General features: G+C 45.8%; 1 protein-coding gene across 1 annotated transcript in view; it reads left to right on the top strand.

The window, feature by feature from the left end:
• Fbxo36 (F-box protein 36) overlaps positions 1-24,476 on the top strand; it is a 55,340-nt gene extending 30,864 nt beyond the window's left edge. The window contains exons 2-4 of the mRNA XM_040753182.1: positions 8,325-8,433; positions 19,456-19,628; positions 23,980-24,476. Of these exons, the coding sequence (XP_040609116.1) occupies positions 8,325-8,433; positions 19,456-19,628; positions 23,980-24,171 (474 nt within the window). The 3' untranslated portion in view covers positions 24,172-24,476. The remainder of the gene's footprint in view (positions 1-8,324; positions 8,434-19,455; positions 19,629-23,979) is intronic.
• Positions 24,477-25,119: the final 643 nt, after the last annotated feature.

Here is a 25,119-nt window from a genome sequence, read left to right as displayed (position 1 = left end):
AAAGCACTCAGAGGCTTTGGCCAGCATCAACAAGAAAAAAGATCTGGGCAGTGGTGGCACAAGGCTTTAATTCCAGAATTCAGGAGGCAGAGGCAGGCAGATCTCTGTAAGTTTGAGGCCTGGTCTGCAGAGCTAGTTCAATGACAGCCAAAGCCACACAGAGAAACCCTGGCTTTTTTGTGAGCCTGGACTCAGAAGCTAAATAGTAGTTTGGCCTTAAGGTGCCTTGAGAGGACTGCACTAGAATTCTGGGAAAGAAAAGTGCATTATCTCAGAGTCTGCCTGTTTCTTTAGCATGGCTTACAGTGGACCCCTTCCCTAGGGGTGGTCTCTTGGACTCACCCTGTAGGCATTTTGGACAGACTGGATGGGACAGGTATTCTGGCACTCGGAAGTCACAGAATACTAAGTGTTACACAGCTCAGATGGAAAGGTATCCTGGAGCTCGGGAGCCAAGGACTACCACAGGCTGCAGTAAGGGTAGCAGCTTATAGCCCTGCCTCAGGGAAAGGCTTCCCCAGTGTATCAGCTCCACTCCGGCAGCAGAGGGTCTTCCAGCTGGGGATGTTTGCCCAGTGTGGCAGTTTTGCTCCAGCAGGAGGTTTCCTGGGCGAAGTTGCTACAGTTTAGCTCCGTTCTGGGAGAGTTGACAGCTGATGTAACAGCTCAGCTCTGCCAGGGAAAGGTTTAGCCGGCCGAAGTCTTAAAAGTCCTGCTCATTCTGCTCTGCCCAGGGTCGTCTCTGCTCTGCCAAGCTCATCCAAGAGGGTTATTGGGAGGGAAGAGTCCAGGAGAATAGCCACAAGCTAAACAGAAAAAGGGTTTATATAGGGCTTCCAGGGTGGGGATTGGTCAGATTTTAATCTCCTGCTCAGGGATTGGCTAGTTTCCTGCACAGGGTTAGGGTCAGATTTGGTTCTGGTTTTAGGGTCAAAGTGTTTCTTTCTCTGGTCCTTTTTAGCCTTTTGGCCTTAGTTTTAGGGCCAGGGTGTATTTCTTTCACTGACTGTGATTCCAGGGACAAAGTGTGTTTCTTTGGCACTGGTTTTAGGGTCAGGGTACATTTCTTTGGTTCTGGTTGCAGAGCCAAAGTGTGTTTCTTTGGCTCTGCTCAGGGTGTGTTTCTTTGGCTGGCCCCTCTTACCTACACACCCTACTCTATTAACTCTTAAGGCAAGTCTCCATCTAGAGGTGGATTCCCATCTTTATGGTCTCATTCCCTGTCTCGGGGTCTTTTAGGAGACAGGGTGAAGTTGAGGAGTAGATAAACCCATTTTCTTTTCTTTTCTTCCCCCTCTTTTTCAAGACAGGGTTTCTCTGTGGCTTTGGAGGCTGTCCTGGAACTAGCTCTGTAGAATAGGCTGACCTCAAACTCACAGAGATCCACCTGCCTCTGCCTCCCGAGTGCTGGTACTAAAGGCGTGCGCCCAGCGATGCAACCCATTTTCAGCATGACAATCAAGAGGTCCAGTTCCTGGTCTACAAGAGCTAGTTCCAGGACAGCCTCCAAAGCCACAGAGAAACCCTGTCTCCAAAAACCAAAAAAAAAAAAAAAAAAAAAAAAAAAAGAGGTCCAGTTCCAAAACCATTCACAGAGGGCATCTACGTCCCCACCTACAGGTACCTGTAGCCTCAGGCTACACCTGGAGAAACCAGAGCTCCTTCCTGGCATTCCTGGACTAGAGGATAAAGGATGTTTCTGGAACTGTAACCTTTGAGGTCCCTGCCTTAAGCAGTCTTTCTACTTGCTGTCCCAATCAACAGGGACCTTAGAAGGAGGCAATAGCCATTGTTCACACCCCCAAATCAAATTTCAAAACAATCAGTAGAGGGAGGGGTAATATGAGCAGGTGAGGTGACAACAGGGAATAGGAACAAGAAATGCTCCAGAATGCACCATTTACCAATGTTTACACAATTTAGCCTGAACAGAAAGGCCAGCAGAACCTGAGACTGGAACCTTGTAGATACTGACAAAGAGTCTTTGACAAATCTGACATTGTAGTCACTGATGTAACCTGGAGGAGAAACATTGTTGGTTTCAGGTTTTTTTGTTTGTTTGTTTGTTTTTTCAGACAGGGTTGCTTTGTAGCCTTGGCTGGCCTGGGACTCACATAGATCCACCTGCTCTAGCTGGGTTTAAAGGTGTGCACCACCACCTGAGCCACAAATGATTGCAACTCTGTGCCTGCTACAGATATGTGTAGGCATTCATTTGAAATTGTATATCTCAAATGTTTTTGGAATTTGTATCATAATGGGACTGGCCAGGCCGGGCGTTGGTGGCGCACGCCTTTAATCCCAGCACTCGGGAGGCAGAGGCAGGCGGATCTCTGTGAGTTCGAGGCCAGCCTGGTCTACAAAGCGAGTTCCAGGACAGCCTCCAAAGCCACAGAGAAACCCTGTCTCGAAAAACCAAAAAAAAAAACAAAAAAAAAAAACATAATGGGACTGGCCAGATAGAACACTTGGCAGTTCTTTTTAAGCTATGGTGGGTGAGGATGTTACCCACAGCCTTGCCCTTGCCAGGTAAGTGACCTTCTGCCAAACTCCATCCCCCTTCCATATTTTCCCTTTTCAGATGGTCTCACTAAGTTGCCTAGTCACACCATGAAATTGTGATATAATTTTTTTAAAAAATGAGGACTTGGCAGCTCCTAGGAAGGTGGAAGAGAAGGTTTATTGTAGATACAAGGAGGGAAATCAGCCAGAGAGGCATCTGCAGGGGTCCAGACTGAACCAGGCCATGAAAGGAGAGGGGGAGAGAGGGAGAGAGAGGAAGCAGGAGCCAAGAGAGCTCCCTGAGACAGAGTAGCCAAGAGGAACACAGACCAAGAGAGATAAAGGAGCAGGGATGGAGCCAGTAGGGCCTAGAGGGCAGAGGCCAAGTGACCTCGGAGCCAAAGTGTCTGAGGTTATTATGTAGGCATCTGGGAGGCTGGGGGAAGGGAAGTGAGGTGCAGGGGCTGGGATGAGAAATGCTGAGGGACAGGTCTTGGTGATGTTGTGACTGGCTGCCAGCCTCGGTTTGATTCCTTAAATAGGCCCTTAGTCTCTGTTGCCAGAGATAAGGAGAATGACTCCTTTTAGCAAGTAGGAACTATCCTAAATCCCTGAGGGAATACTGGTTTTGGCTAAAAGCCAGACTTTGGGAAAAGGAATTTCTTGGGATTTAACACAATCCTCCTGCCTCAGTAGTCTCCACAGTAGCTGGATTATATACATACACATGCTCTGCCAGGCCCAGGTAGCATTTAGGTTTGCTTCAAGGACTTGCCCTTTCAGCTTCTTGTCGTATTTCTTCACCCACCCTTTGACATGTAGAGGCCTAGGAACTCTAAATATTTAAAACCCAAACTATGGTAAAGAATGGAGTCTTCAGAATATCTACCACAGATTGGCCAGAAGATGCTGGGAGCCTCCCTGGTCTCTAAACCATCAAAGTTGGAGATTGCTGGGGAGAGCCAAGATGCTGATGAGAGAAAGGGAGCTTCTGGGTTCTGGGGAAAGTCCTGCAATTTCCTTTTCAGCTACTTTGAGAGTGAAGTAAAGTCAGTCAATAGCTCTTCGGGTAGACCCACAGTGGAAGAGCCCGGCGGACTTTGCCTTGTTCCTGGAATCGGGGTCAGAGCCAAAGCTGGACATTAACTAATTTAACTGGTTGTGGTGAAAAGCAAATACCAGGAAGAAGACAAAAAGACCCAGTGGCATCTCCTCTCGCAGTTTGTCTTCTGGGTCCTAACATGAGATTCAGGGTTAAGTAGAAGGCAGAGGTATGTACAACTATGTCAGCTCCAGTGTCTCCTTGAGGGCTCCTGACAAGTCATTTTCCCCTTGACATGTTTTTTCTTGTGCTGTTGCCAGGGCCTCAGTCAATTCCTTCTTCTGCCAAGAAATCGCAGGCAATTTCCCGTTTCTCAAGATGGTCATGGTGGGCCATACCTTTGATCCCAGCACTCGGAGGGCAGAAACAGGTGCATCTCTGAGTTCAAGGCCAGCCTGGAGTATACAGCAAGTTCCAGGACAGCCAGGGCTACACAGAAAAACCCTGTCTCAAAGAAAGAAAAGCCTTTCTGTGTACGAGGTTGGTGGGGTGACTGGACAGATGGTTCCTCAGTTAAGAGCACTTGCCATCAGAGGACTGGAGTTGAGTTCCCAATACCCATTTCAGTCCCCTGTCAGCAATCTGTATGTAATTCTAGCAAGGGAGATCCAACACCCTCTTCTGGATTCCATGGGAACTAGCAAGTGAGTGTGCATTCCCCTATACAGAAATAATTACATACACATAAATTTAAAAACTTAAAAAAAATCAAAACTTCTGCCAAGAGTTTACCACTGCCTCCAGGGAGAGGAGGGGCCTGTCACATGGTGTGTGTGTGTGGTCAAAGAACAACTAGATGCCTTTTCTTACTGAGCCATTTCTAGCCCAACCAGCTCCTTCCCCCCACCAAAAAAAGAACAGGGAATATTATTAACTCACTGTGACACTTGAGTTATGACCAAGAGCTTTATTGAGTTCTGTACAAAAATGAAAGTAGCTGAAGTGGAGTCTTCAATTTTTTGTTTGTTTGGTTTTTGTTTTTCAAGACAGGGTTTCTATGTAAAACAGCCCTAGCTGTCCTGGAACTCGCACTGCAGACCAGGCTGGCCTCAAACTCACTGAGAGTGCTGGGCTTAAAGGCATGGGCCAACACTCACCTCCCATCTAATTTTTTAAATTTAAGATTTAAGCCAGGCATGGTGGTGCACACCCTTGATCCCAGCACTCAGGAGCCAGAGGCAGGAGGATCTCAGTGAGTTTGAGGCTGTCATGGTCTACAAAGCAAGTTCCAAGATAGTGAGGGCTACACAGAGAAACTGTGCCTCCAAAACAAAACAAAAGACAAAAGATTTAGTTTTAGAGTGTGTTGCAGGTGTTTTGTGTGTGATATATATGTTCTAGTGCTTGAAGACAGAAGAGGGCATAGGGTCTCCTGGGAGGTCCTGGATCTCCTAGAGTTACAGGCAATTGTTAGCTTCTCTTGTGGATTCTGGGAACCAAATTCAGGTCCTCTGGAAGAATAAGCTCTGAGCTTTCTCAACCCCTCTGGGTAATGTTTAACTAAGCAGGTTTAAACAACTTGAGGACTCCATGGTAAAATATTAGGCTCTGAGGTATTTGGGGATTTGTGTGTGTGTGTGTGTGTGTGTGTGTGTGTGTGTGTGTGTGTGTGTGTTTGTTTGTTTGTTTTGGTTTTTAGAGATAGGGTTTCTCTGTGGCTTTGGAGGTTGTCCTGGAACTCACAGAGATCTGCCTGCCTCTGCCTCCTGAGTGCTGGTATACCAACAATGCCCAGCTGTGTGTGTTTTATTTTGTTGGGTGTAGGTTAGAGATAGTATTTAACTCTATAGCCCAAGCAGGAATTCCTCCTACTTAAGTCTGTCCAGCATGGGGATAACCCACCATTCCAACAGTATTTGAAAACTCCAAGCATCTTCTTATCGGAGAGGCTTCCTTGTCTTCCAGTCTCTAACTCTTTGGCTACCCCAGTACTTTCATATATCTACTTTACCGTATGAACTGACAAGGACAAGAATTTAGCCCATTTTTTAAAAAATGACATTTATTGGCACTGCATTTTTATTAATTTGGGAAGGAGTGATTTTTTTTTTTTTTTTTGGTTTTTCGAGACATGGTTTCTCTGTGGCTTTGGAGGCTGTCCTGGAACTCGCTCTGTAGTCCAGGCTGGTCTCGAACTCACAGAGATTTGCCTGCCTCTGCCTCCCAAGTGCTGGGATTAAAGGCGTGTGCCACCAACGCCCGGCTCCGGAAGGAGTGATTTTTTTAAATTAAATATGAATTTCAAATCTGGTGAAACAGTTCTCAGTTTGTTCAGGATAGACTTTAGGTCCATTAATAAGATTGGATCAAGTTTAGTAGTAGTGCATTCTTGTAATCCTGGCATTCTGAGGCAGGATGATTGCTCTCAGTTTGAGGTCAGCCTGTACTACATACTGGGTTCAGGGCTAGCCTGGACTACATATGGGCCACTTTGTCTCAAACAAACAAACAAACTTAGCCAGGCATAGTGGCACGCACACTTAATTCCAACACTCCGGGAGCCAAGGCAGTAGAAACTTTGTGAGTTTGGTGTCAAACTACTCTACATAGTGAGTTCCAGGCCAGCCAGGGCTTTAAAGCACAACAAAATCTCAAAAAGAAATGGAAAAGCCACCTGGCATTTATTTTGCACACCTGTCAGACCAGCACTAGGGAGGTGGAAACAAGAAAATCAGGAGTCAGAGAATCAGGAATTCCGGTCATCTTCAGGTACATATGAGGCCTTGTGTCAAAAACAAGCATACAGACAGGTGGTGGTGGTGCATGCAATCCCAGCACTTGGGAATCAGAGGCAGGCAGGTCTCTGTGAGTTCGAGACCAGCCTGGTCTATAAGAGCGAGTTCTAGGACAGCCTCCAAAGCCACAAAGAAACTATGCTTCAAAAAAACAAACAAACAAAAAAAGCAAGCAAACAAACAAAAAAGAACCATTCAAACAACAACAACAAAACTTAAAAAAAAAAGGTTGGGGTGATGATACACTTTCAATCCTAGCACTAGGAAAACAAAGGCAGGTACTTTCAATGAATTTTAGGCCAGCCAGGTCTACATAGCAAGTTCCACGCCAACTATGGCCAGCTAGGGCCAGGGTGACGGGCATTAGTGGAACAGTAAGGACCAGCATTTGGGAGATAGAGATGAGGAGATGAGGATCAGAATTTCAAGATCATCTCAACTATAACTCTGAGGCCAGTCAAAGCTACATGAGACCCTGTTTCAAATAAGAGAATTTTTACATCCTCTACACCATTTTATTTTTGGTATTTTATACTGTTTTGTTGTCCTTTTTTCTTTTCAAGACAGGATTTCTGTGTGTAACAATCCTGGCTGGCCAGGAATTCTCTATGTCTACCAGACTAGCCTTGAGCTACAGAAATCTGCCTGTCTCTGCCTTCCAGATACTGGGATCAAAGGTGTGTGCCACCACTAGCCAGTATTTTGTAGTCTTTTTTTGTTTGTTTTTCCGAGACAGGGTTTCTGTGTATTGTTTTAGAGGCTGTCCTGGAACTCTCTCTGTAGACTAGGCTGGCTCAAACTCACAGAGATCCACCTGCCTCTGTCTCCCGAGTGCTAGGAATAAAGGCGTGCGGCACCAATACCCGGCTCAGTTTCTACTTTTTGAGGACTGGGTTTACAGGTATGGTTCAGTTCCCAGCACCTACCTGGTGACCTTCTGTAACTCCAATTCCAAGGACTTGAACTCCTTGCTCTGGCCCCTGCAGGCCCGGAGTATGCAAGTGGTGTACTGACATACATGCAGGCGAAGCCCTCATATGCATAAAATTAAAAGTCATAAAAGCAAAAGTTAAAAGTCTTTAAAAGATAGTGTAGCATTTTAAATATCTTGGTACTATAGGGTGTGTCATCTACTTACAGAACTGCCAGTTATCATCCCTTCAGCACCACTAAAGTGACAGCCATATAGGACTTCTGTAAGGCACAAACCTATAGAGATGATTTTTTGAAATTTTGTTATTTGGTTATTCAAGACAGGGTTTCTCTGTGTGTAGCTCTAGGTATCCTGGAACTCCCTCTATAGACAAGGCTGGCCTCAAACTCACAGAGATCCACACATGCCTCTGACTCTTGAGTACTGGGGTTAAAGGCTTGTGCCAGCAACACTTGGCCTGATAGATCGATCTTTTTTTTTTTTTTTTTATCTTTTTGGTTTTTCGAGACAGGGTTTCTCTGTGGCTTTGGAGGCTGTCCTGAAACTCGCTCTGTAGACCAGGCTGGCCTTGAACTCACAGAGATCTGCCTGCCTCTGCCTCAAAAGTGCTGGGATTAAAGGCGTGCGCCACCAACGCCCGGCTCCCTGATAGATCGATCTTAAAGCCCCTTTCAACACTATTATATTGTAATACTAATCTCTGAGGGAAATGTTCACTGATGCCCAGATATTACTTCACAGTGTAGAGTTATTGCTGATATTCAGGACATAGTCCAACATGCATATCATATATTCAGAACATAGTCCAACACGCATATCATAGGCCCCTTTCATCACCCTAAGTCTAAGTAGACATAGACCATGCCTGTTAGCATGTGGTAGATAAAGACAGAATCAAGCATTCAAGGCCGGCCTTGGCTACTTAGTGAGTTCTAGGTCAGCCCTTGCCTCAAATAGACAAACAAACAAACAAACAAATAATTGCCCTAAAGAAGATAGTTGTCAGTGTTAGAGTCATTTTTAACAACTACCAACTCCTGTTTAATTACAGATCATCTTTAGATGGTGGAAGATTTCTTTGAGAAGCGAGTATCGGTCAGCAAAACCCGGAGAGACAAAGGAAACCTATGAAGATTTTCTAGAGAACTCTCATCTTCAAGGTGAGAGAGGCAGTCGCATCCGAGCACATGTGGCAGAGATGGGTCACAGACTTCATACTTGTATAATTACGGTCTTAGAATAATAGGCTGGAGTGGGGCAGTGGTCTCAGCACTAGGGAGGCAGAGGCAGGCAGATTTATGTGAGTTCTAGGCCAGCCTGGTGTACAGAGTCAGTTCCAGGATAGCCAGGGCAACACCGAGAAACCCTGTGGGGGGAGGGAGAGACAAAAGAATGAATGGAATGTTGGATTTGAGTTCTACTTTTGAGGACTGAAGAGATGGCTTAGTGGTTAAGAGTGTGCACTGCTCTTGCAGAGGACCTGAGTTCAGTTGCCAGCACCCATGGGAGGAGGGCTTACAACTTCCTGCAACTCTAGCTCCATGGAATCTAGTGACCTCTTTTGGTGACTGTGAGAAACTGCACACACCCACACCCACATAATAAAAATACAATAAATCTTTGTTTTTTCTAGACAGGGTTTCTCTGTATAGCCCTGGCTGGCCTTGAACTCACAGAAATCCAGCTGCTTCTGTCTCCCAAGTGCTGGGATCAAAGGCATGAACCACCACTGCCCAGCTAAAATAAATCTTTTAAAATCTCTTTAGAGGCTGGGCAGTGATATCCTATGCCTTTAATCCCAGCACTCAGGAGGCAGAGGCGGGTGAATCTCTGTGAGTTTGAGACCAGCCTGGTCTTCTAGAGCTAGTTCCAGGACAGCCACTGAAGCCACAGAGATACCCTGTCTCAAAAAACAAAAAACAAACAAACAAAAATAATTTTTTGAGATACGGTCTCATGCCTCTTAGTGTTGTATTATTGTCTGGGGAGGTGTAAACAAATATCTTTTGCCCCAGACAGGATAACAATAACAGACCAAAGATGTGATTCCACCCAAGGACAGTGAATATACTGGGGTTAGTCATGGGCATATGGTGACTCAGAGACAGCCGTGTCATTGAAACGCACAGCCCTGAGTGGCTGATGACTCACAAAGGCTGTGTCCCTATCTACCTTACAGGCAGCTCAGTGTTACTCATCTCGATCCTCTTGGAGATCCATGCAAAAGGGCTTTCTCCCTCAGCGGGAGAGAGAAACAGAGAGGATGCTCATGGCTACACATAGCAGGTCTCAGAGGTCATTCAGCCAACTGGAGTCTTAGTGCTGCCACTAGCCAGCTGGTGTGACCACAGTGACAGCTCATCCCCTTTGGGAGTCAGTTTCTCATGTGCTGGGCTGGGATAATCATGGTTACTTTATTCAGTCATCTTGAGCCTTCCTTGACTTGCTCCGTATTATATAATCAGCTCTTAATTATTGTTTGCTGTATTGTTAAGCAGACAGCGTTGGACTGGACTTATTTTTCTGTCTCCCTCTTGGTCTTCTCCCTAAACCCCCTACAAGATTTTCTCATGCAGAGATCCTGGCAGAGGATCCAAGCATGTCATTCTTGCTGCCTGGACCTCTCAGTACTTAGCAAGGAGGTGGTGTTTTCTGTCATTTGACTTCATTCTTCATTCCTGGTTCCTTTCCCTCATGGGCTCCTCAGTCTTCAAATCATGAAGATGGGACTGGGAATTCAAACCTGTGTCTTTCTCTTGTCTGTTTATAATTATGCCCTGGAGAATCTGGTTCAATGTCTAGCTTGCAGTGCCATCCATAAGGGCTGGAGAGATGACTCCGTGATGAGGAGCACATCCTGCCCACGCAGAGGACCCAAGTTCAGTTCCCTGCACTTATGTCAGATGGTTCACACCTTCCTGTAACTCTGATTACACGGGATCCAATTCCTGCTTCTGGTTCCATGGGCAGGCACGCAAGCAGGCATGCTCGCACGCACTCACGCAGGCAGGCACGCACACCTCTACCTCTTTCTGGCCTGCCTTGTCTGGTTTGGTCTTGATGTGATGTTTATACATGGTGTTATTGTATCATATTGTGCCCTGTTTGGTTGATGTTCCTGGGAGGCCTGCTCTTTTCTGAGGGGAGACTGAGGGGACATGGATATGATGAGGGAGGGAGGGGATGGCGGGAGAGAGACAAGGGGAGCTGGTTGTGGTGGCGCACACCCGTAGGACTTGCTGAAGGAGGCAGAGGCAGGAGGATCACGAGTTTGAGGCCAGCCTGGGCTACACATTTCCTGACAGCCTCCAAAACAATACAGAGAAACCCTGTCTCATAAAAAAAAAGAGAGAGAGAGAGAGAGAGACAAGGGGAAGGGTAGGGAAGGGAAACTGTGGTCAGGATGTAAAATATGAGAAAATAATAAATAGGGGGGTAAGTCCTAAGTTAGTGTCTCTCATCTGCCCTTCTCTAAATAACATGATCAGTTCACGTGACTATCTGCTATACCTCCAGTGTATCCAATATAGCTTCAATAGTGGGTTCACTGGGCAAAGGTGCATGTTGCCAATCTTTTTTTTTTTTTTCCAGACAGGGTTTCTCTGTGAAACAGCCCTAACTCCTGACTGTCCTGGAACTCACTCTGTAGACCAAGCTGACCTTGAACTCACAAAGATCTGTCTGACTCTGCCTCCTGAATACTGGCCTTAAAGTTGTGCTCTCCACCCCAGCCCCCGAGCCAGGAACTTTCTTGAAGGCAGATCTCCCAGCTCTTTCAAGCTCTTAAATGACACAGTGACACAGTCCCAATCCCAACCTCAGGAAACCCTGTTTCAAAAATAAACAAACACAAAAGAGATATTTTTCTGCGATGTCTCCCCTGGCGTGCCCATCATCCCATCATTCAGTCTGTGCAGACACTGCCTCATTAGCCAGGGCTGCCTTGAGCCACTAGACAGAAAATCACAGCCTTTCTCTGGAACACCATGTTTTCCACAAACTCATTGTCAAGTGAGACACTGTGCATTCAGCCATTTGTCTCTTGTCTCCTTTATTGTGGTAGGAACTTTCCTTGTTGATGGGTCTTTTGGTACCACTTAGAACAATGGCTGGTACACAGCTCAGTAAATAAATTATCCTGTGAATTATTGAAGAAAATTCTTGTTCTTTTCCTTTTTCTTTTTCTTTATGTGGGAAGGAAGTTTATTGGAAAGGGAAGGGAGAGAAGGGACAGAAAGAGAGAGACAGAGAGACAGTGACCTGCCTTCCTCAGAGAAACGGCAGAAAGAGTGAAAATTCTTTTTCTTCTTTTTTCTTTTTTGGCTGGGTATCTGTATGTAGCCTTGGCTGTCCTGAAACTTACTATGTGGATCAGGTTGCTCCTAAGTTCTTGGATTAAAGAACATTTCTGGCCTTATTTGTTTTTTAGAACTCATTGCTTTATTTTGAATTGTATGTTTATGTCTGTGTGTGGGTTTATGTATGTACAAGTACAAGCATCACCATAGTCTAGAATAGGCCTTCTGATCTCCTGATGGTTGATTGTGTGGTCTTTTGAAATATATCAACTTAAGAGACACTGGCCTCCACCAACCAACTAGGAATGTCCTCAGATAGCTTTTGAGGTGTATAGCAGACTTTGCTAGCCCCTCTACCACCACACCTTGCTGACATTCCCACCAGTGTATTTGAAAAACATCTTGATGACTGGGCAGTGGTGGCACATGCCTTTCATCCAAGCACTTTGGGGGTAGAGGCAGGTGGATTTATGTGAGTTGGAGGCTAGCCTGGCCTACAGAGTGAGTTTCAGGACAGGCTCCAAAGCTAAACAGAAAAACACTGTCTGGAAAAACAAAAACAACAAAAAACAAAAACAAAAAACACCTTGATCTATGACTCCCTATGACTCCTGTTACTCTAAAAACTTAATGAAAATGTTATGTTAGAACACAGAATATCTGTCTTCTCTCAATGTGTTCAGTTCTGTTTGCTCCAGAATAAACTCTGACCTCCTTTGAGGTTGGAGTTGTGGTTTTGCAATAAGAGATGTTCCTAAAGGGGACATCAGTGGCTCTGTCCCTGCATCCTGAGAACTGAGTAAGATGTGTGTTACTGGAGAATCTGAGTTCCTCTTGGTGGGCTTAGTCTCAGTGATAAAGTTTAAAAACTGGAGAAACTCAAGGATCATTTTATTACAGTTTGAGAGAAAAATCACAAGGCAGAAAAGCTGTAAATCCTGGCAATGGCCAGGAGGAGAGAAATGGAGAAATCAGAGTTTGAATTAGGTTTCAGTAAAGCTGGGGTGGGGGTCGGGGGAATGGCTCGGCTGTTAAGAGCACTGGCTACTCTTCCAGAGAACCTGGCTTTGATTACCAGTACCCACAAGATTGTTTAAAACCCTCTGTAACTCCAATTACAGGGGACCTGATGCCATCTTCTGGCCTCTGTGGGCACTGCATGCACATGGTAGAGACATACATAAAAATTTAAAAAGAAAGTGAGTGTGCTGGCACATGGCTTTAGTTCCAGGGAGGCAGAGGCAGGCAGATCTTTGTAGCATGGGCTACAAATTGAGTTCCCAGGCAGCCAGGGGTTCACAGAGAAACCATCTCCAAAAACAGAGAGAGAGGGAGGGAGGGAGGGAAAGGTAAAGGGAAGGGAAGGAAGGAAGAGAAAAGAAAAAGGCAGGCAGCTTCAGCAGTGGCGGTCTGCAAGCGGTTGTAGAACTGAGTGAGAAGAACTCATGTGTCAGGGCAAACATGCTTAGTGTCGGAAAAAAGAGTACACTTCTGGTTAGAACTCGGACACATGGGGAGGCTTAGGGTGATGAGTCAGCTAGCAGCTGCTGTGAAGGAAGATGCTCCTGGGGATACATTGTCTCACTAAAAGACTGCATGGTTTCTGATGTGGGGGGTTGGCTTCTTCTAGACTGGTGAATGACAGCTCAGTTGGATTAGCTCTTTTTTTTTTTTAAAGATTTTATTTATTTATTATGAATACAACATCCTGCCTCTACATATGTCTGCACGCCGGGAGAGGGCACCAGATCTCATTACAGATGGTTGTGAGCCACCATGTGGTTGCTGGGAATTGAACTCAGGACCTCTGGAAGAGCAGTCAGTACTCTTAACCACTGAGCCATCTCTCCAGCCCCTGGATTAGCTCTTAAGGGAAGGGACAATAGTATGTAATGTCCTAATCACTGGAATGGGACAGATTAGGACTAAGATTCTACTCTTGTGACCAAGAAGAAATGACTTTCCTTTAATGGGCCTAAACAAATTCCTGAGATATCTCATGGTAAATGCTAGGTGGGGTTCACAATGGTCATGAGGGATCCAGCATCTGGCCTTCATCCGTGCTGATGCTTGTTTAGATATCTCATTCTGGGCATGTGGCTGCCAGAGTCCAGGCTTTGACCCTAAAATCTCCAGTTCCATAAAGGGAACTTCTTCAGGCTATTACTAGTGGTCCACATCTGAGCAGAGGTTTCCAGGTTTTGACCTTTAAAGACTATTTATTTGTGTTTGTGTGTGTGCTTGGTGCATGTGCACTCATACCAGGATGCACGTGTGGAGGTCAGAGTTGGTCCTCACCTTCTGTGGTGTCGGTTCTGAGGCTAGAACTTAGTTGTCAGCCTTGGTGTAGAGTACCTCTACCCACTGAGCCATCGCACTCATCCCTCTTGTCTCCTTATCCAAAGGGTTAGATAAGGGCTCACACAGGTTTGCAAAAGTAGCAAAACTTGGTTTAAAGGCAAAGTGAGTGACTGGGAGATGGCACAGAAAGTACAAGTACTTCCTGCTCAGCCAGAGCACTGAGTTTGCCACCCAGCACCCACATTGGTGATTTACAGCCACCTTTAACTTTAGCTCCATAGGATCCTACACTCTATTCTGGCCTCTGCAGACACCCCCTACAGAATGCACCTACACACACACACACACACACACACACACACACACACACACACACACACTCCAAAGCAATAGTAAAGATCAGAAATGGTACAGCACCCACAAGGTGGCCCACAGCCATCCTTAATTCCAGTTTCAGGGGACCAGCTGCCTTTTGGACTCTGGGCACCAGACAAGCATGTGACACACATGTATATGTGTATGAACACTCATACACTTAGGAAAAAAAGATCAGAAACCCACTGTCAAGATTCACACTGGAGCCACTCATGGGCCCTGATTATTGTTTGGGTCTCCTCTTAAGGGGTTCAAAAGAAGGAAGTGTTTGTTTAATAGTGGGTGATTCTCTGTTTTGACAGATTAGGTCATGTAATTGCTTATTTACGGAGAGTGTTCCTTTCCACAATGCCTCTGATTTGAATTATATGCACTTTATAATTATTTTTTTGTTTTTTAAGACAGGGTTTCTCTGTAGTTTTTGAAGACTGTCCTGGAACTCTCTTTGAAAATCAGGCTGGCCTTGAACTCACAGATATCTGCCTCCCGGGTGCTGGTATTAAAGGTGTGAGCCACCACCACCCTACTATAATTTTCTTTTTAAAAGTGATTTTATTTTTATTTTTTGGTTTTTCAAGACAGGGTTTCTCTGTGGTCTTTGAGGCTGTCCTGGAACTAGTTCTTGTAGACCAGGCTGGTCTGGAACTCACAGAGATCCGCCTGCCTCTGCGTCCCGAGCACTGGGGTTAAAGGCGTGAGCCACCACCGCCCAGCACATTTTATAATTTTAATTTTGCATAGATGGTAAATAATGAATTGTCTCTGAAAGTTTACCTGAGGATACAATTTTGCTTTATGGGTCAGGCACCCAGCTTGTGTTGGATTGGTCTCTCTATCCTGGGATCAGAGTGTATTGGGCATACTGTGGAGCACAGACTGTCCAAGTATGCTGATTGACAAAGAAGACTATTCCCTTGTTCAGAGAGTAGATGCAGCCAGATGTTGGCAGGGACTGAGGATGCTAGATGCATTGTTTGCAGAGAGATGTGTGTATAGTCTGTGCAAATGAAGGGGAATGCTATTGGAACCGAAGAGAGTAGCATGGCGGCACACACCTTTAATTCCAGCACTTGGAAGGCCAAGGCAAGCAACTTTCTGTGAGTTTGAGGCCAGTCCACCTGGTCTACATAGTGAGTTCTAGGACAGCCAGGACTCTGTAGAGAGATCCCATCACGAAAGAAATATAAAACACATTTCCATTCTTTGATTATTTAGAGAACTGAGGAGTGAGAGGGATCTTGGATTTTATTTAAAAATTTTGATTACACTCTGTGTGTGTGTATGCGTGTGTGTGTGCATGTGCATGTGTGTCTGCAGCTCACATATCACAGTAACTGCACAAGTCTGGAGGTCAGAGGACACCAGTGGGAATTGGCTCCTTCTTTTCACCATGTGGGTCCCGTTGTTAAAATGTCTAGGTTCCTGGTCAGGGAATCAATGTTGTTAAAATGTGTAGGTTTACCCAGTAACAAGACACAAACCGTGACTCAATGATCCCATGTGGAGTTTTATTGGTGGACAGCGAGGGAAAGGGGGTGAGAGGAGAGAGAGAGAGAGAGAGAGAGAGAGAGAGAGAGAGAGAGAGAGAGAGAGAGAGAGAGAGAGAGAGAGAGAGAGAGAGAGAGAGAGAGAGAGAGAGAGAGAGAGAGAGAGAGAGAGAGAGAGAGAGAGAGAGAGAGAGAGAGAGAGAGAGAGAGAGAGAGAGAGAGAGAGAGAGAGAGAGAGAGAGAGAGAGAGAGAGAGAGAGAGAGAGAGAGAGAGACAGAGAGAGAGAGACAGAGAGAGAGAGAGAGAGAGAGAGAGAGAGAGAGACAGAGAGAGAGAGACAGAGAGAGAGAGAGAGAGAGAGAGAGAGAGAGAGAGAGAGAGAGAGAGAGAGAGAGAGAGAGAGAGAGAAAGAAAGAAAGAAGATAAGATGGTTTTTTGGTTTTTACGAGACAGGGTTTCTCTGTATTCTCTGTATTGTTTTGGAGGCTGTCGGTCCAGCCCAGCCTCGAACTCACAGAGATCCGCCTGCCTCTGCCTCCCGAGTGCTGGGATTAAAGGCGTGCACCACCACCGCCTGGCCAGGGGTCTGTCCTTTAAAGGGGTCCTTTGCACCTGCAGAGTTCTCACAGAACTCTGGGCTGGCCAGAGTGCTGCCTGAGTGCATCTTGCCATGTAACAGGGCAGGCCAGCGTAATGCCTGAACCTTTCAGATCCCAGGGACCTGAACTCGCAATCGCCTTATCTGCCTCACCGTCTTGCCAGTGTTGGGTCCAAAGCCCCCTCTCTCCCAGCTCCTCTATAACCCGAATGAAGTGTCCACCCCGTGCTCTTCTGAGCTGTGTGGTGTTTTCTCATCTCTCACCCTGTACTTCATCCTTTCCCGTCTCCACTGCTCTCTGGCTTTCCTAGCCCAGTCTGCTTTTCCCTCTGCTCTGGACTCCTCCAGAGGCCTCTGGACCGTCTCTCTCTTAACCACCTTCCCCCAATGGGGCGGTCACGTCGGCAGTTTCTTTACTGCGCCCCCTCAAGCACAACTGGCCCATCTTTTTTTGCTGCTACATTGAATTTATGTTTATGTCAGGCATTCCATTAGTCTATTGTTTGTGAGTTACAGACAGTCTCCTTTGCAAGTAACTAAAATGTCTAAAAATACAAGGCAGAGCTGGGCATGGTGGCTCGTGCTTTTAATCCCAGTGCTGGTGAGGCAGTAACAAATAGATCTCAGTGAATTCAAAACTGGCCTGATCTGCCTAGGTAGTTCCAGGCCAGCCAAGGCTACATAAAGAAGTCCTGTCTCAATCCCAACCACCATTTAAGAAAAAGAAAATAAATATACAAAGCAAAGCTGCTATCATGGTTTTCATGAAATATGTTCATGATGCTTGTCTTCACCTTATATTTGTTAAGTTATGTAAAGACAGGGATGGAAGAAGGAGAGGAAGGAATTTTAATAAGAAAAAGTAAAATAGTCAGAGCCAACTGAACTCAGTATACTGTGCTTCAGATCATTTGGGGGCGGGAGGGAAGGGTACAAGACCTTGTTGTCCATCGCAGAGCAACTGGGGAACTGAATCTTTCAAGTACCTCATTCAGAAAGCCCTCAAGCTAGAGAGCCCTGGTGGAATCAGGAGCCTCAATCCTTTCCTCATTAGCATTTTTATAGAGAAGAACCAAGAAATCAATTCAAGGTCCAGGCTTATCCTTGTGACCAGGTGGCTTTTGTCTCTGAGGTCCCCTCCCCCCTTAGCTCTCCGTCACTCTCTGCATAGCTGGGGAGGTTGTGGACACCAAAGTCAGAGTCTTGCTTTCCTCCTTTAGAATTATTCTTTAGAGCTTTATTTATTTATTTTGGAGACAGGGTCTTACTATGTAGCCTTGTCTGGCTTGGAACTTGCTATGTGGACCAGGCTGGCCTCACACACTGCCTCTGCCTCCCACTGGGGTTAAAGACTTGTGCCACGGCAAGGAGGTAAGTATTTATTTTTATTGTTTTATTTAGGAGTATGCCCGGCTGTCTGTCTGTATGAGCTAAGGCTGCATGTGTGTGGGGACAGAGGGGGCCAGAAGAGGACTTTGGATCCATGGGAGTAGGAGTTGGATCCCTATAGCTGGCTGATAGCACTGGGAGCTGAACTCGGGTCCCCTGGAAGATCAGCAAATTGTCTTAACTGCCGAAGTATTCCTCCAGCCCCTTCATTCCTTCTCTAAAATATTTTTTTAAAAGTGTGTGTGTGTGTGTGTGTGTGTGTGTGTGTGTGTGTGTGTGTGTGTAGCAGAGGGAGGGGTTGCAGACTTTTTATTTTTCCTGACAGGGTTTCTCTGTGTGACAGCTCTGCCTGTTCTGGAACTCACTTTGTAGACTAGGCTGGCCTCAAGAGATCTGTCTGCCTCTGCCTCTTGCCACCGGCTCATACTGACTGGGTTTGCAGACTTTTAATCAGACTGATCTTGCAGCCCTTCTCAAGCAAAGAGAATTCCTGGAAAGAAGCTGCGTCTAAAGAATCAGATTGGCTGATTAGAACTATACAGGCTAGCCACATAGTGGTGTACGCCTTTAATCCCAGCACTCACAAACAAAACCCAAAAAACTATACAGGCTAGGCTGGAACTCCTGATCTTCAGCTCTGCCTCTTTAGTGCTGGAATTGCAGATGTGAGCCACTCAAACCCAGCTCTTTGCTCTTCTTGTTTGTTTTCTGAGACAGGGTTTACTGTGTAGCCTTGACTATCCTGGAACTTGCCCTGTAGACCAGGCTGGTCTTGAACTCAGAGATCCGCCTGACTCTGCTTCCCGAGTGCTAGGATTAAAGATGTGCACCACCACCACCCAGCCCATCCCCTTTGCTCTTTTTAATGTTGGATTCTCTGCCTAGAGATGCTCCTGTCACCATTTTCCCAATGTACAAGTGTGGGAACAAGCATCAGCAAGACCCATGCTTCGCCTCTCTCTCCACATAATGATTCCCTGGGGGAAAGATGGTTCTGAAAACTATCGTGGTCTAGCTATGGGAGTATGGGTACTGTTAGTCATTAATTAGACCACATTCTCTTTGTTCTCAGGTATTTGTTTGTTTTGTTTTCCAAAACAGGGCTTCTCTGTGGCTTTGGAGGCCAGGTTATTCTCAAACTCACAGAGATCCGCCTGCCTCTGCCTCCCAAGCGCTGGGATTAAAGGCCTGTGCCACACCACTGCCCGACTTCTCATGTATTATTATTATTATTATTATTATTATTATTATTTGGTTTTTCGAGACAGGGTTTCTCTGTATTGTTTTGGAGACTGTCCTGGAACTCACTCTGTAGAACAGGCTGGTCTCGAACTCACAGAGATCTGCCTGCCTCTGCCTCCCGAGTGCTGGGATTAAAGGCGCGAGCCACCAACGCCCGACTCCAGCTACTGTTCTTCACCTCTGAGCCATTTTTCTAACCCATTCTTACATATTTGTATTCATGACAGATTTGCCATTTTGCCACAACAGAGAGCCAGCCCCATCAACAGTACAACAAACAAATTCCTCCAAAAATCCACTCCCTTCGTGTCACCAACAGCATGGTGAGAGTAGGAACACTGGTTTCTCTGTGTAGCTCTGCCTGTCTTGGAACTCTCCCTGTAAACCAGACTGTGTGCTATCACCACCTGGCTTCCAAGAATTGTTCCTTATTGTTGATGGTTTGCATGTGACTGAACGAAGTAACTGTTGGTTTGTGGTTTGGCTTACAGTACAAATCGCCTTAGTATTTGGTACAAGAATATTAGACTATGTCTTCAACATATGTGAAGGGAAATTTGACTACCTGGAGCGGCTCTCAGACAAACTGCTGCTGAAGATCATCTACTACCTGGACCTGGAAGATATTGCCAGGCTGTCTCAGACATCGAGCAGGTTTGCAAAGGTAACAGTCCCTGCTGCTGTGTTGACTGCAACAAGAGCCCTTCCACTGAACTAATCTCAGGGATCATTATTGCTCTTTTTCCTTATTTAGGTTTTTGTTATTATGTTTATTTATTGATCTTTCTATTTATTTAATATATATGGGTGTTTGCCTGCATGTGTGTATTATGTACTATGTGTATGCAGTGCCCTTGGAGACCAGAAGAGGGCATCTGATTCTGATCCTCTGGCAGCTGTGAACTGCTAAGCCATGTGGGTGCTGGGAACAGAACAGCTTAACTCTTTTTTTGTTTTGTTTTGTATTTCGAGACAGGGTTTCTCTGTGGCTTTGGAGCCTGTCCTAGAACTCACTCTGTAGAGCAGGCTGGTCTCGAACTCACAGAGATCCACCTGCCTCTGCCACCCTGGTGCTGGGATTAAAGGCATGTGCCACCACCTGCAACAGCACTCTTTTTTTTTTTTTTTTTTTTTTGGTTTTTTGAGACAAGGTTTCTCTGTATTGTTTTGGAACAACAGCACTCTCTTAACTGCTGAGCCATCTCTCCATATCCATACCTGAGCATGCTATCTCTATCTATCTATCTATCTATCTATCTATCTATCTATCTATCTATCTATAGATATAAGGATCTCTGTAGTACATGCTAGTCTTGAACTCACCTTCCCCTTCCTTCCTTCCTTCCTTCCTTCCTTCCTTCCTTCCTTCCTTCCTTTCCTTCTTTGTTTTTTTGTTTGGTTTGGTTTTTCAAGACAGGATTTCTCTATGAAGCCCTGGAACTCACTCTGTAGACCAGGGTGGCCTCAGGGATCCACCTGCCTCTGCCTTGTAAGTGCTGGGCTTAAAGGCAGGCATGTGCCACCACATTCAGTTTAGCCTTGACTTTGAATCTTCTGTTTTTACCTCCCAAGCTTTGTGATTATAGGCCATACTGCCATGACCAGCTTATTTTTCCTTTGAGACAGATGAAACAGTGACTTTGAACTAGTGGCAATCCTCCTGCCTCAGTCCCCCCAAATTCTGGGATTATAGATGTGACCTACCATGCCTAGTCTACTTGTGTTTAATCTCCACAGCCATTTGTTGAATCCTGCTCTGTGAAAGACACAAGCAACTAAGATGGTATTATTCCCACACTCAAAGAATTTACTATCAGATATCAGATTGCTTTAAGGATATAGGAGATTACAGTATAATGTGATGGGTTTGACAAGAAACATGTTTACAAGGTACAAGGACTGTGTGTCAAGTGGTTTCCTGTGCCTTGCTTCTTAGAAGTGGATTTCTTTATCTGGGTTTTGAGTGCAAAGTAGGGAGCATTTTAAGTCAAAAGACTTTCCAAGCCAAGGAGCAGATACATAATTTTAAATAATGCTTGCTGGGCAGTGGTGGCGCACGCCTTTAATCCCAGCACTCGGAAGGCAGAGGCAGGGGGATCTCTGTGAGTTCGAGACCAGCCTGGACTACCAAGCGAGTTCCAGGACAGCCTCCAAAGCCACAGAGAAACCCTGTCTCGAAAAACAAAAAAACAACAACAACAAAAAAAAAAGAACAGGCTTTCCAGATGACTCAAATCTCACTGTTACCTAAAGAGTCAACATTTACCGCCCCCACACACAATAATACAGTAAAATGTCTTCATGATTAGAATTCATTTTCAGTAATATGTTATTAGTATGCAGAATTCATTTTTCATTTCTTTTTTGTTTTGTTTTTTCAAGACATGGTTTCTTTGTGTAACAGCTCTGGCTGTCTTGGAACTCACTCTGTAGGTCAGGCTGGCCTTGAACTCACAAAGATCCACCTGCCTCTGCCTCCCCTGGTGCTGGGATAAAAGGCATGCACCACTGCCGCCCAGCATTTCTATTCACTTCTAAGACCTGACCCAATCATGTTAAGTTGCTAGGGAACTCGTAGCAGGATCAGTATCCCGAGTGCTGGGCTTGCCTTTTATCTTGACTGCTAGTTTCTAAAAGTAGAGGACCAGAAATAAGTACTATAAGTAATTGTTGTTTGTTTGTGCATCTTTTAAAACATTTTCTTTTTTATATTAATTAATTGGTTTATTTATTTTGAGATAAGGTTTTATTAGGTAGCTTTGACTGGCTTAGAACTCATAGATAATGCCCCTGCCTCTGCTTCCCAAGTACTAGGATTAAAGGTTTGTGCCATCACGTCCAACCCAAGCATTCATACTTCAAAGATGCTGCAGTAACCAAAATCCAGTGGTAGTGAAAGCGCTTCCCAGGGCCTGGGTTTGTTTCCTCCAGTCAGTGCAGGGACTCAGCAGGAACTGACGCATTTGGGGATCTCTGCCCTCACACTGGGTGTGCATCTACTTCCCGTCCAGTTCTCAAGGCGCACTGTTTCTCCCGTTCTACCATCCTGCCATGACTGCAGCACAGCCTTGGGCCTGCCTCGAGTAACGTCTGCAGTGCTCTAAGTCACTAATTGGTGTGTGTGTCCGAGAGTACCCGAGCATGGTGTGCATATGGAGATAGAGGAAAGCACTGTGGAGTGAGCGCTCACCTTCCGTCTTTATGTAGGTTCCGGGGATTGAACTTGGATTGCCAAGCTTGCATGGTAATTGGCAATTGCCAATTCGCCATCTCCTGAGCCCTTTTTAAAACTCACTATGAGCCGGACTTTGGTGGCGCACACCTTTAATCCCAGCACTTGGGAGGCAGAGGCAGGTGGATCTCTGTAAGTTCGAGGCCAGCCTGGTCTACAGAGCGAGTTCCAGGACAGCCTCCAAAATAATACAGAGAAACCCTGTCTCAAAAAACCAAACAACAACAAAAAACTCACATGTAAGCACAGATGAACTTGAATTCCTTTTTTTTGTGTGTGTGTTTTGTTTTGTTTTGTCTTTTGAGACATTGTTTCTCTGTGGCTTTGGAGGCTGTCCTGGAACTAGCTCTTATAGACCAAGCTGGCCTCGAACTCACAGAGATCCACCTACCTTTGCCTCTTGAGTGCTAGAATAAAAGGTGTGGGCCATCATCACAGGTTTAATTTTTTTTTTTTAAAGACATTACCTAGCCTGGTGTTGGTGGTACACGCCTTTAATCCCAGCACATGGGAGTCAGAGGCAGGCGGATCTCTGAGTTCGAGGCCAGCCTGGTCTACAGAGCGAGTTCCAGGACAACCTCCAAAGCAATACAGAGAAACCCTGTCTCGAAAAAACAACAACAAAAGACATTCCCTAAGACTTTTCCTTTGCTGTTCACAGTTAGAATGTGTAACCCGGGAATGTTAACATGGAGTAAAATAACAAATGGCCTGCAAAAGCATAAAAGTGTTTTGGGGCTGGCCTTGGTAGCTCCTGCTTGTACTCTGGAGGGTCAAGTAGGATTGTTGAAAGGTGGCAACCAGGGGTACATAGCAAGATTCTGTCTTAAAAAATGGGTGGTGGTGAGTTCGAGGCCAGCCTGGTCTACAAAGTGAGTTCCAGGACAGCCTCCAAAGCTACAGAGAAACCCTGTCTCAAAAAACAAAAAACAACAACAACAAAAAAATGGGTGGTGGCACACATTTTTAAGCCTAGCACTCAGGAGAGGAGGCAGGAAGATCTCTGTGAGTTCGAGGCCAGCCTGGTCTAATAACAAGTTCTAGGCTAGCTAGGGTTACATAGTGAGACCCTGCTTAAAAACAAACAACATATTCACAAATGTTTAGGGGGCGATTCAATGTCATTGCTTAACTTGCATTGTATGACCTGTAATGGCCACTCCATTGCTGTTTCTGTAGATGGGACCTTAAAACAACTATTTAGAGATCCAGTCTCATGTAGCGCAGCTTGGCCTCAGATTCTCTGTGTAGCTGAAGATAAGCCTGGATTCCTGAATGGACTCACCCATACCATACCAGGGCACAGCATTGCCTGTACAGCCACTTTAGAGACCGTCTCTGACTCATTTTAGGAAGGAGAGTGGTCAGCACTCCACTCTCCACCTCACCAGCTACCCAAGGCTAACCTCCAACTTCTAATCCTCCTGTCTCCACCTCCTAAGCACCTGCATGTCTTGTTAATGCAATGTTGGGGCCCAAACCCACAGCCTCCTGCACACCAGACCAGTATTCTATCAACTAAGCCCTGTGCTTCACATCTTTTTTTTTAAAAAAATAATTTATTTTTAATTTTATGGGCATCAGTATTTTTGCCTGAATGCATGTCCGTGTGAGGGTGTTGTATCCCCTGGAACTGGGGTCACAGACAGTTGTGAGCTGCTATGTGGGTGCTGGGAATTGAACCCAGGGCCTCTCAGACAGCAGGCATTCCTGTGATAGTGAGAGTGTGAGCTAGTGGATGGTGTGTTTGCCTTAACCTTCTTCTGGCTCTTTCCAACTGCAGCTGTGCCAATGTGACTCATTGTGGGAGCAGATAGTTCAGTCGGCCTGTGACACCCTCACCCCCGACATGCGGGCCCTGGCGAAGGATGTGGGCTGGAGACAGGTGTTCTTCACCAACAAGATCCAGCTGCAGAGGCAGATCCACAGGAAGAAGCAGAGGCAGGGAAAGCAGAAGGACAAGAAGCACAATTAGGGGCCGGCTCTCCCCACCAGTGGAGCCACAAACGTGCCTTTCCCCACATCCAAATGTTGTTCTAAATTAACAACAGCTGTTGCGGATTCCAGGAATCACTTGAAAACTCACATTTTGCACACACATACAAATTCACCCAGTGCCTTGCTTGAGCAACCACCCCCCGTCCTGCTCAGACCAGTCCATGGCCCAAGTATTTAGGGCTACAAGACAGGAAACCTCTCCGGCCACCACCTTCCCGATCCCATTACCCCCTACAAAAGAGGCACTTATGTGTATGGACTAACAATAAAGAGTTATTTGCAGGCTTGTGTTTTTTGTTTGTATCAGATAGGGATCCCAAGCTGGACCTTCAAGATGACTTTGAACTTCTGACCCTTTTGCTGGGATTTACAGGTATTCACCACCACGCCAGGTCATAAGGTGTGCCAAGTAAGCACATACCCCACAACACACTGCTGGGGTTTTGTTAAATATCCTTTTGTTGTTATTTTTTTTTTGAGACAGAATTTTTCTCTGTAGCCTTGGCTGTCCTGGAACTTGCTCTGTAGACTAAGCTGGCCTTGAACCCAGAGATCCACCTGCCTCTGCCTCCCTAGTGCTGGGATTAAAGGCATGCACCACCACTTCCCGGCATTCAAAAAATTTTTTTTTGAATTTTTTCCTGTTGTTGTGTTAGAGTGGGTGACTGGGTGCACTTGAAGGTGTAGGTGCCACAGAGGCATCCCAGGAGAGTACAGCTGCTCCCCTAATTCATCCCACAAGGTTTGTATTCAGTTACTGTCCTTGTGGGCCAAGGTGTCATCCACCACACAACCCCTGATATGGCACCAGAATGTGGCTGGGAGAGCCCAGACATTCTGCAGGCAGCCCTTTGTCTGGAACTGGGGTAACACAGTTGTGAGCTGCTATTTGGGTGCTGGGAATTGAACCCAGGGCCTCTGGAAG

The sequence above is a fragment of the Mesocricetus auratus genome, unplaced genomic scaffold (genome assembly GCF_017639785.1).
Source record: "Mesocricetus auratus isolate SY011 unplaced genomic scaffold, BCM_Maur_2.0 Super-Scaffold_100010, whole genome shotgun sequence".
NCBI classification, from domain to species: Eukaryota; Metazoa; Chordata; class Mammalia; order Rodentia; family Cricetidae; genus Mesocricetus; species Mesocricetus auratus.
Note: the sequence above shows the minus strand (reverse complement) of the source record. Positions and strands in the feature narration are given on the sequence as shown.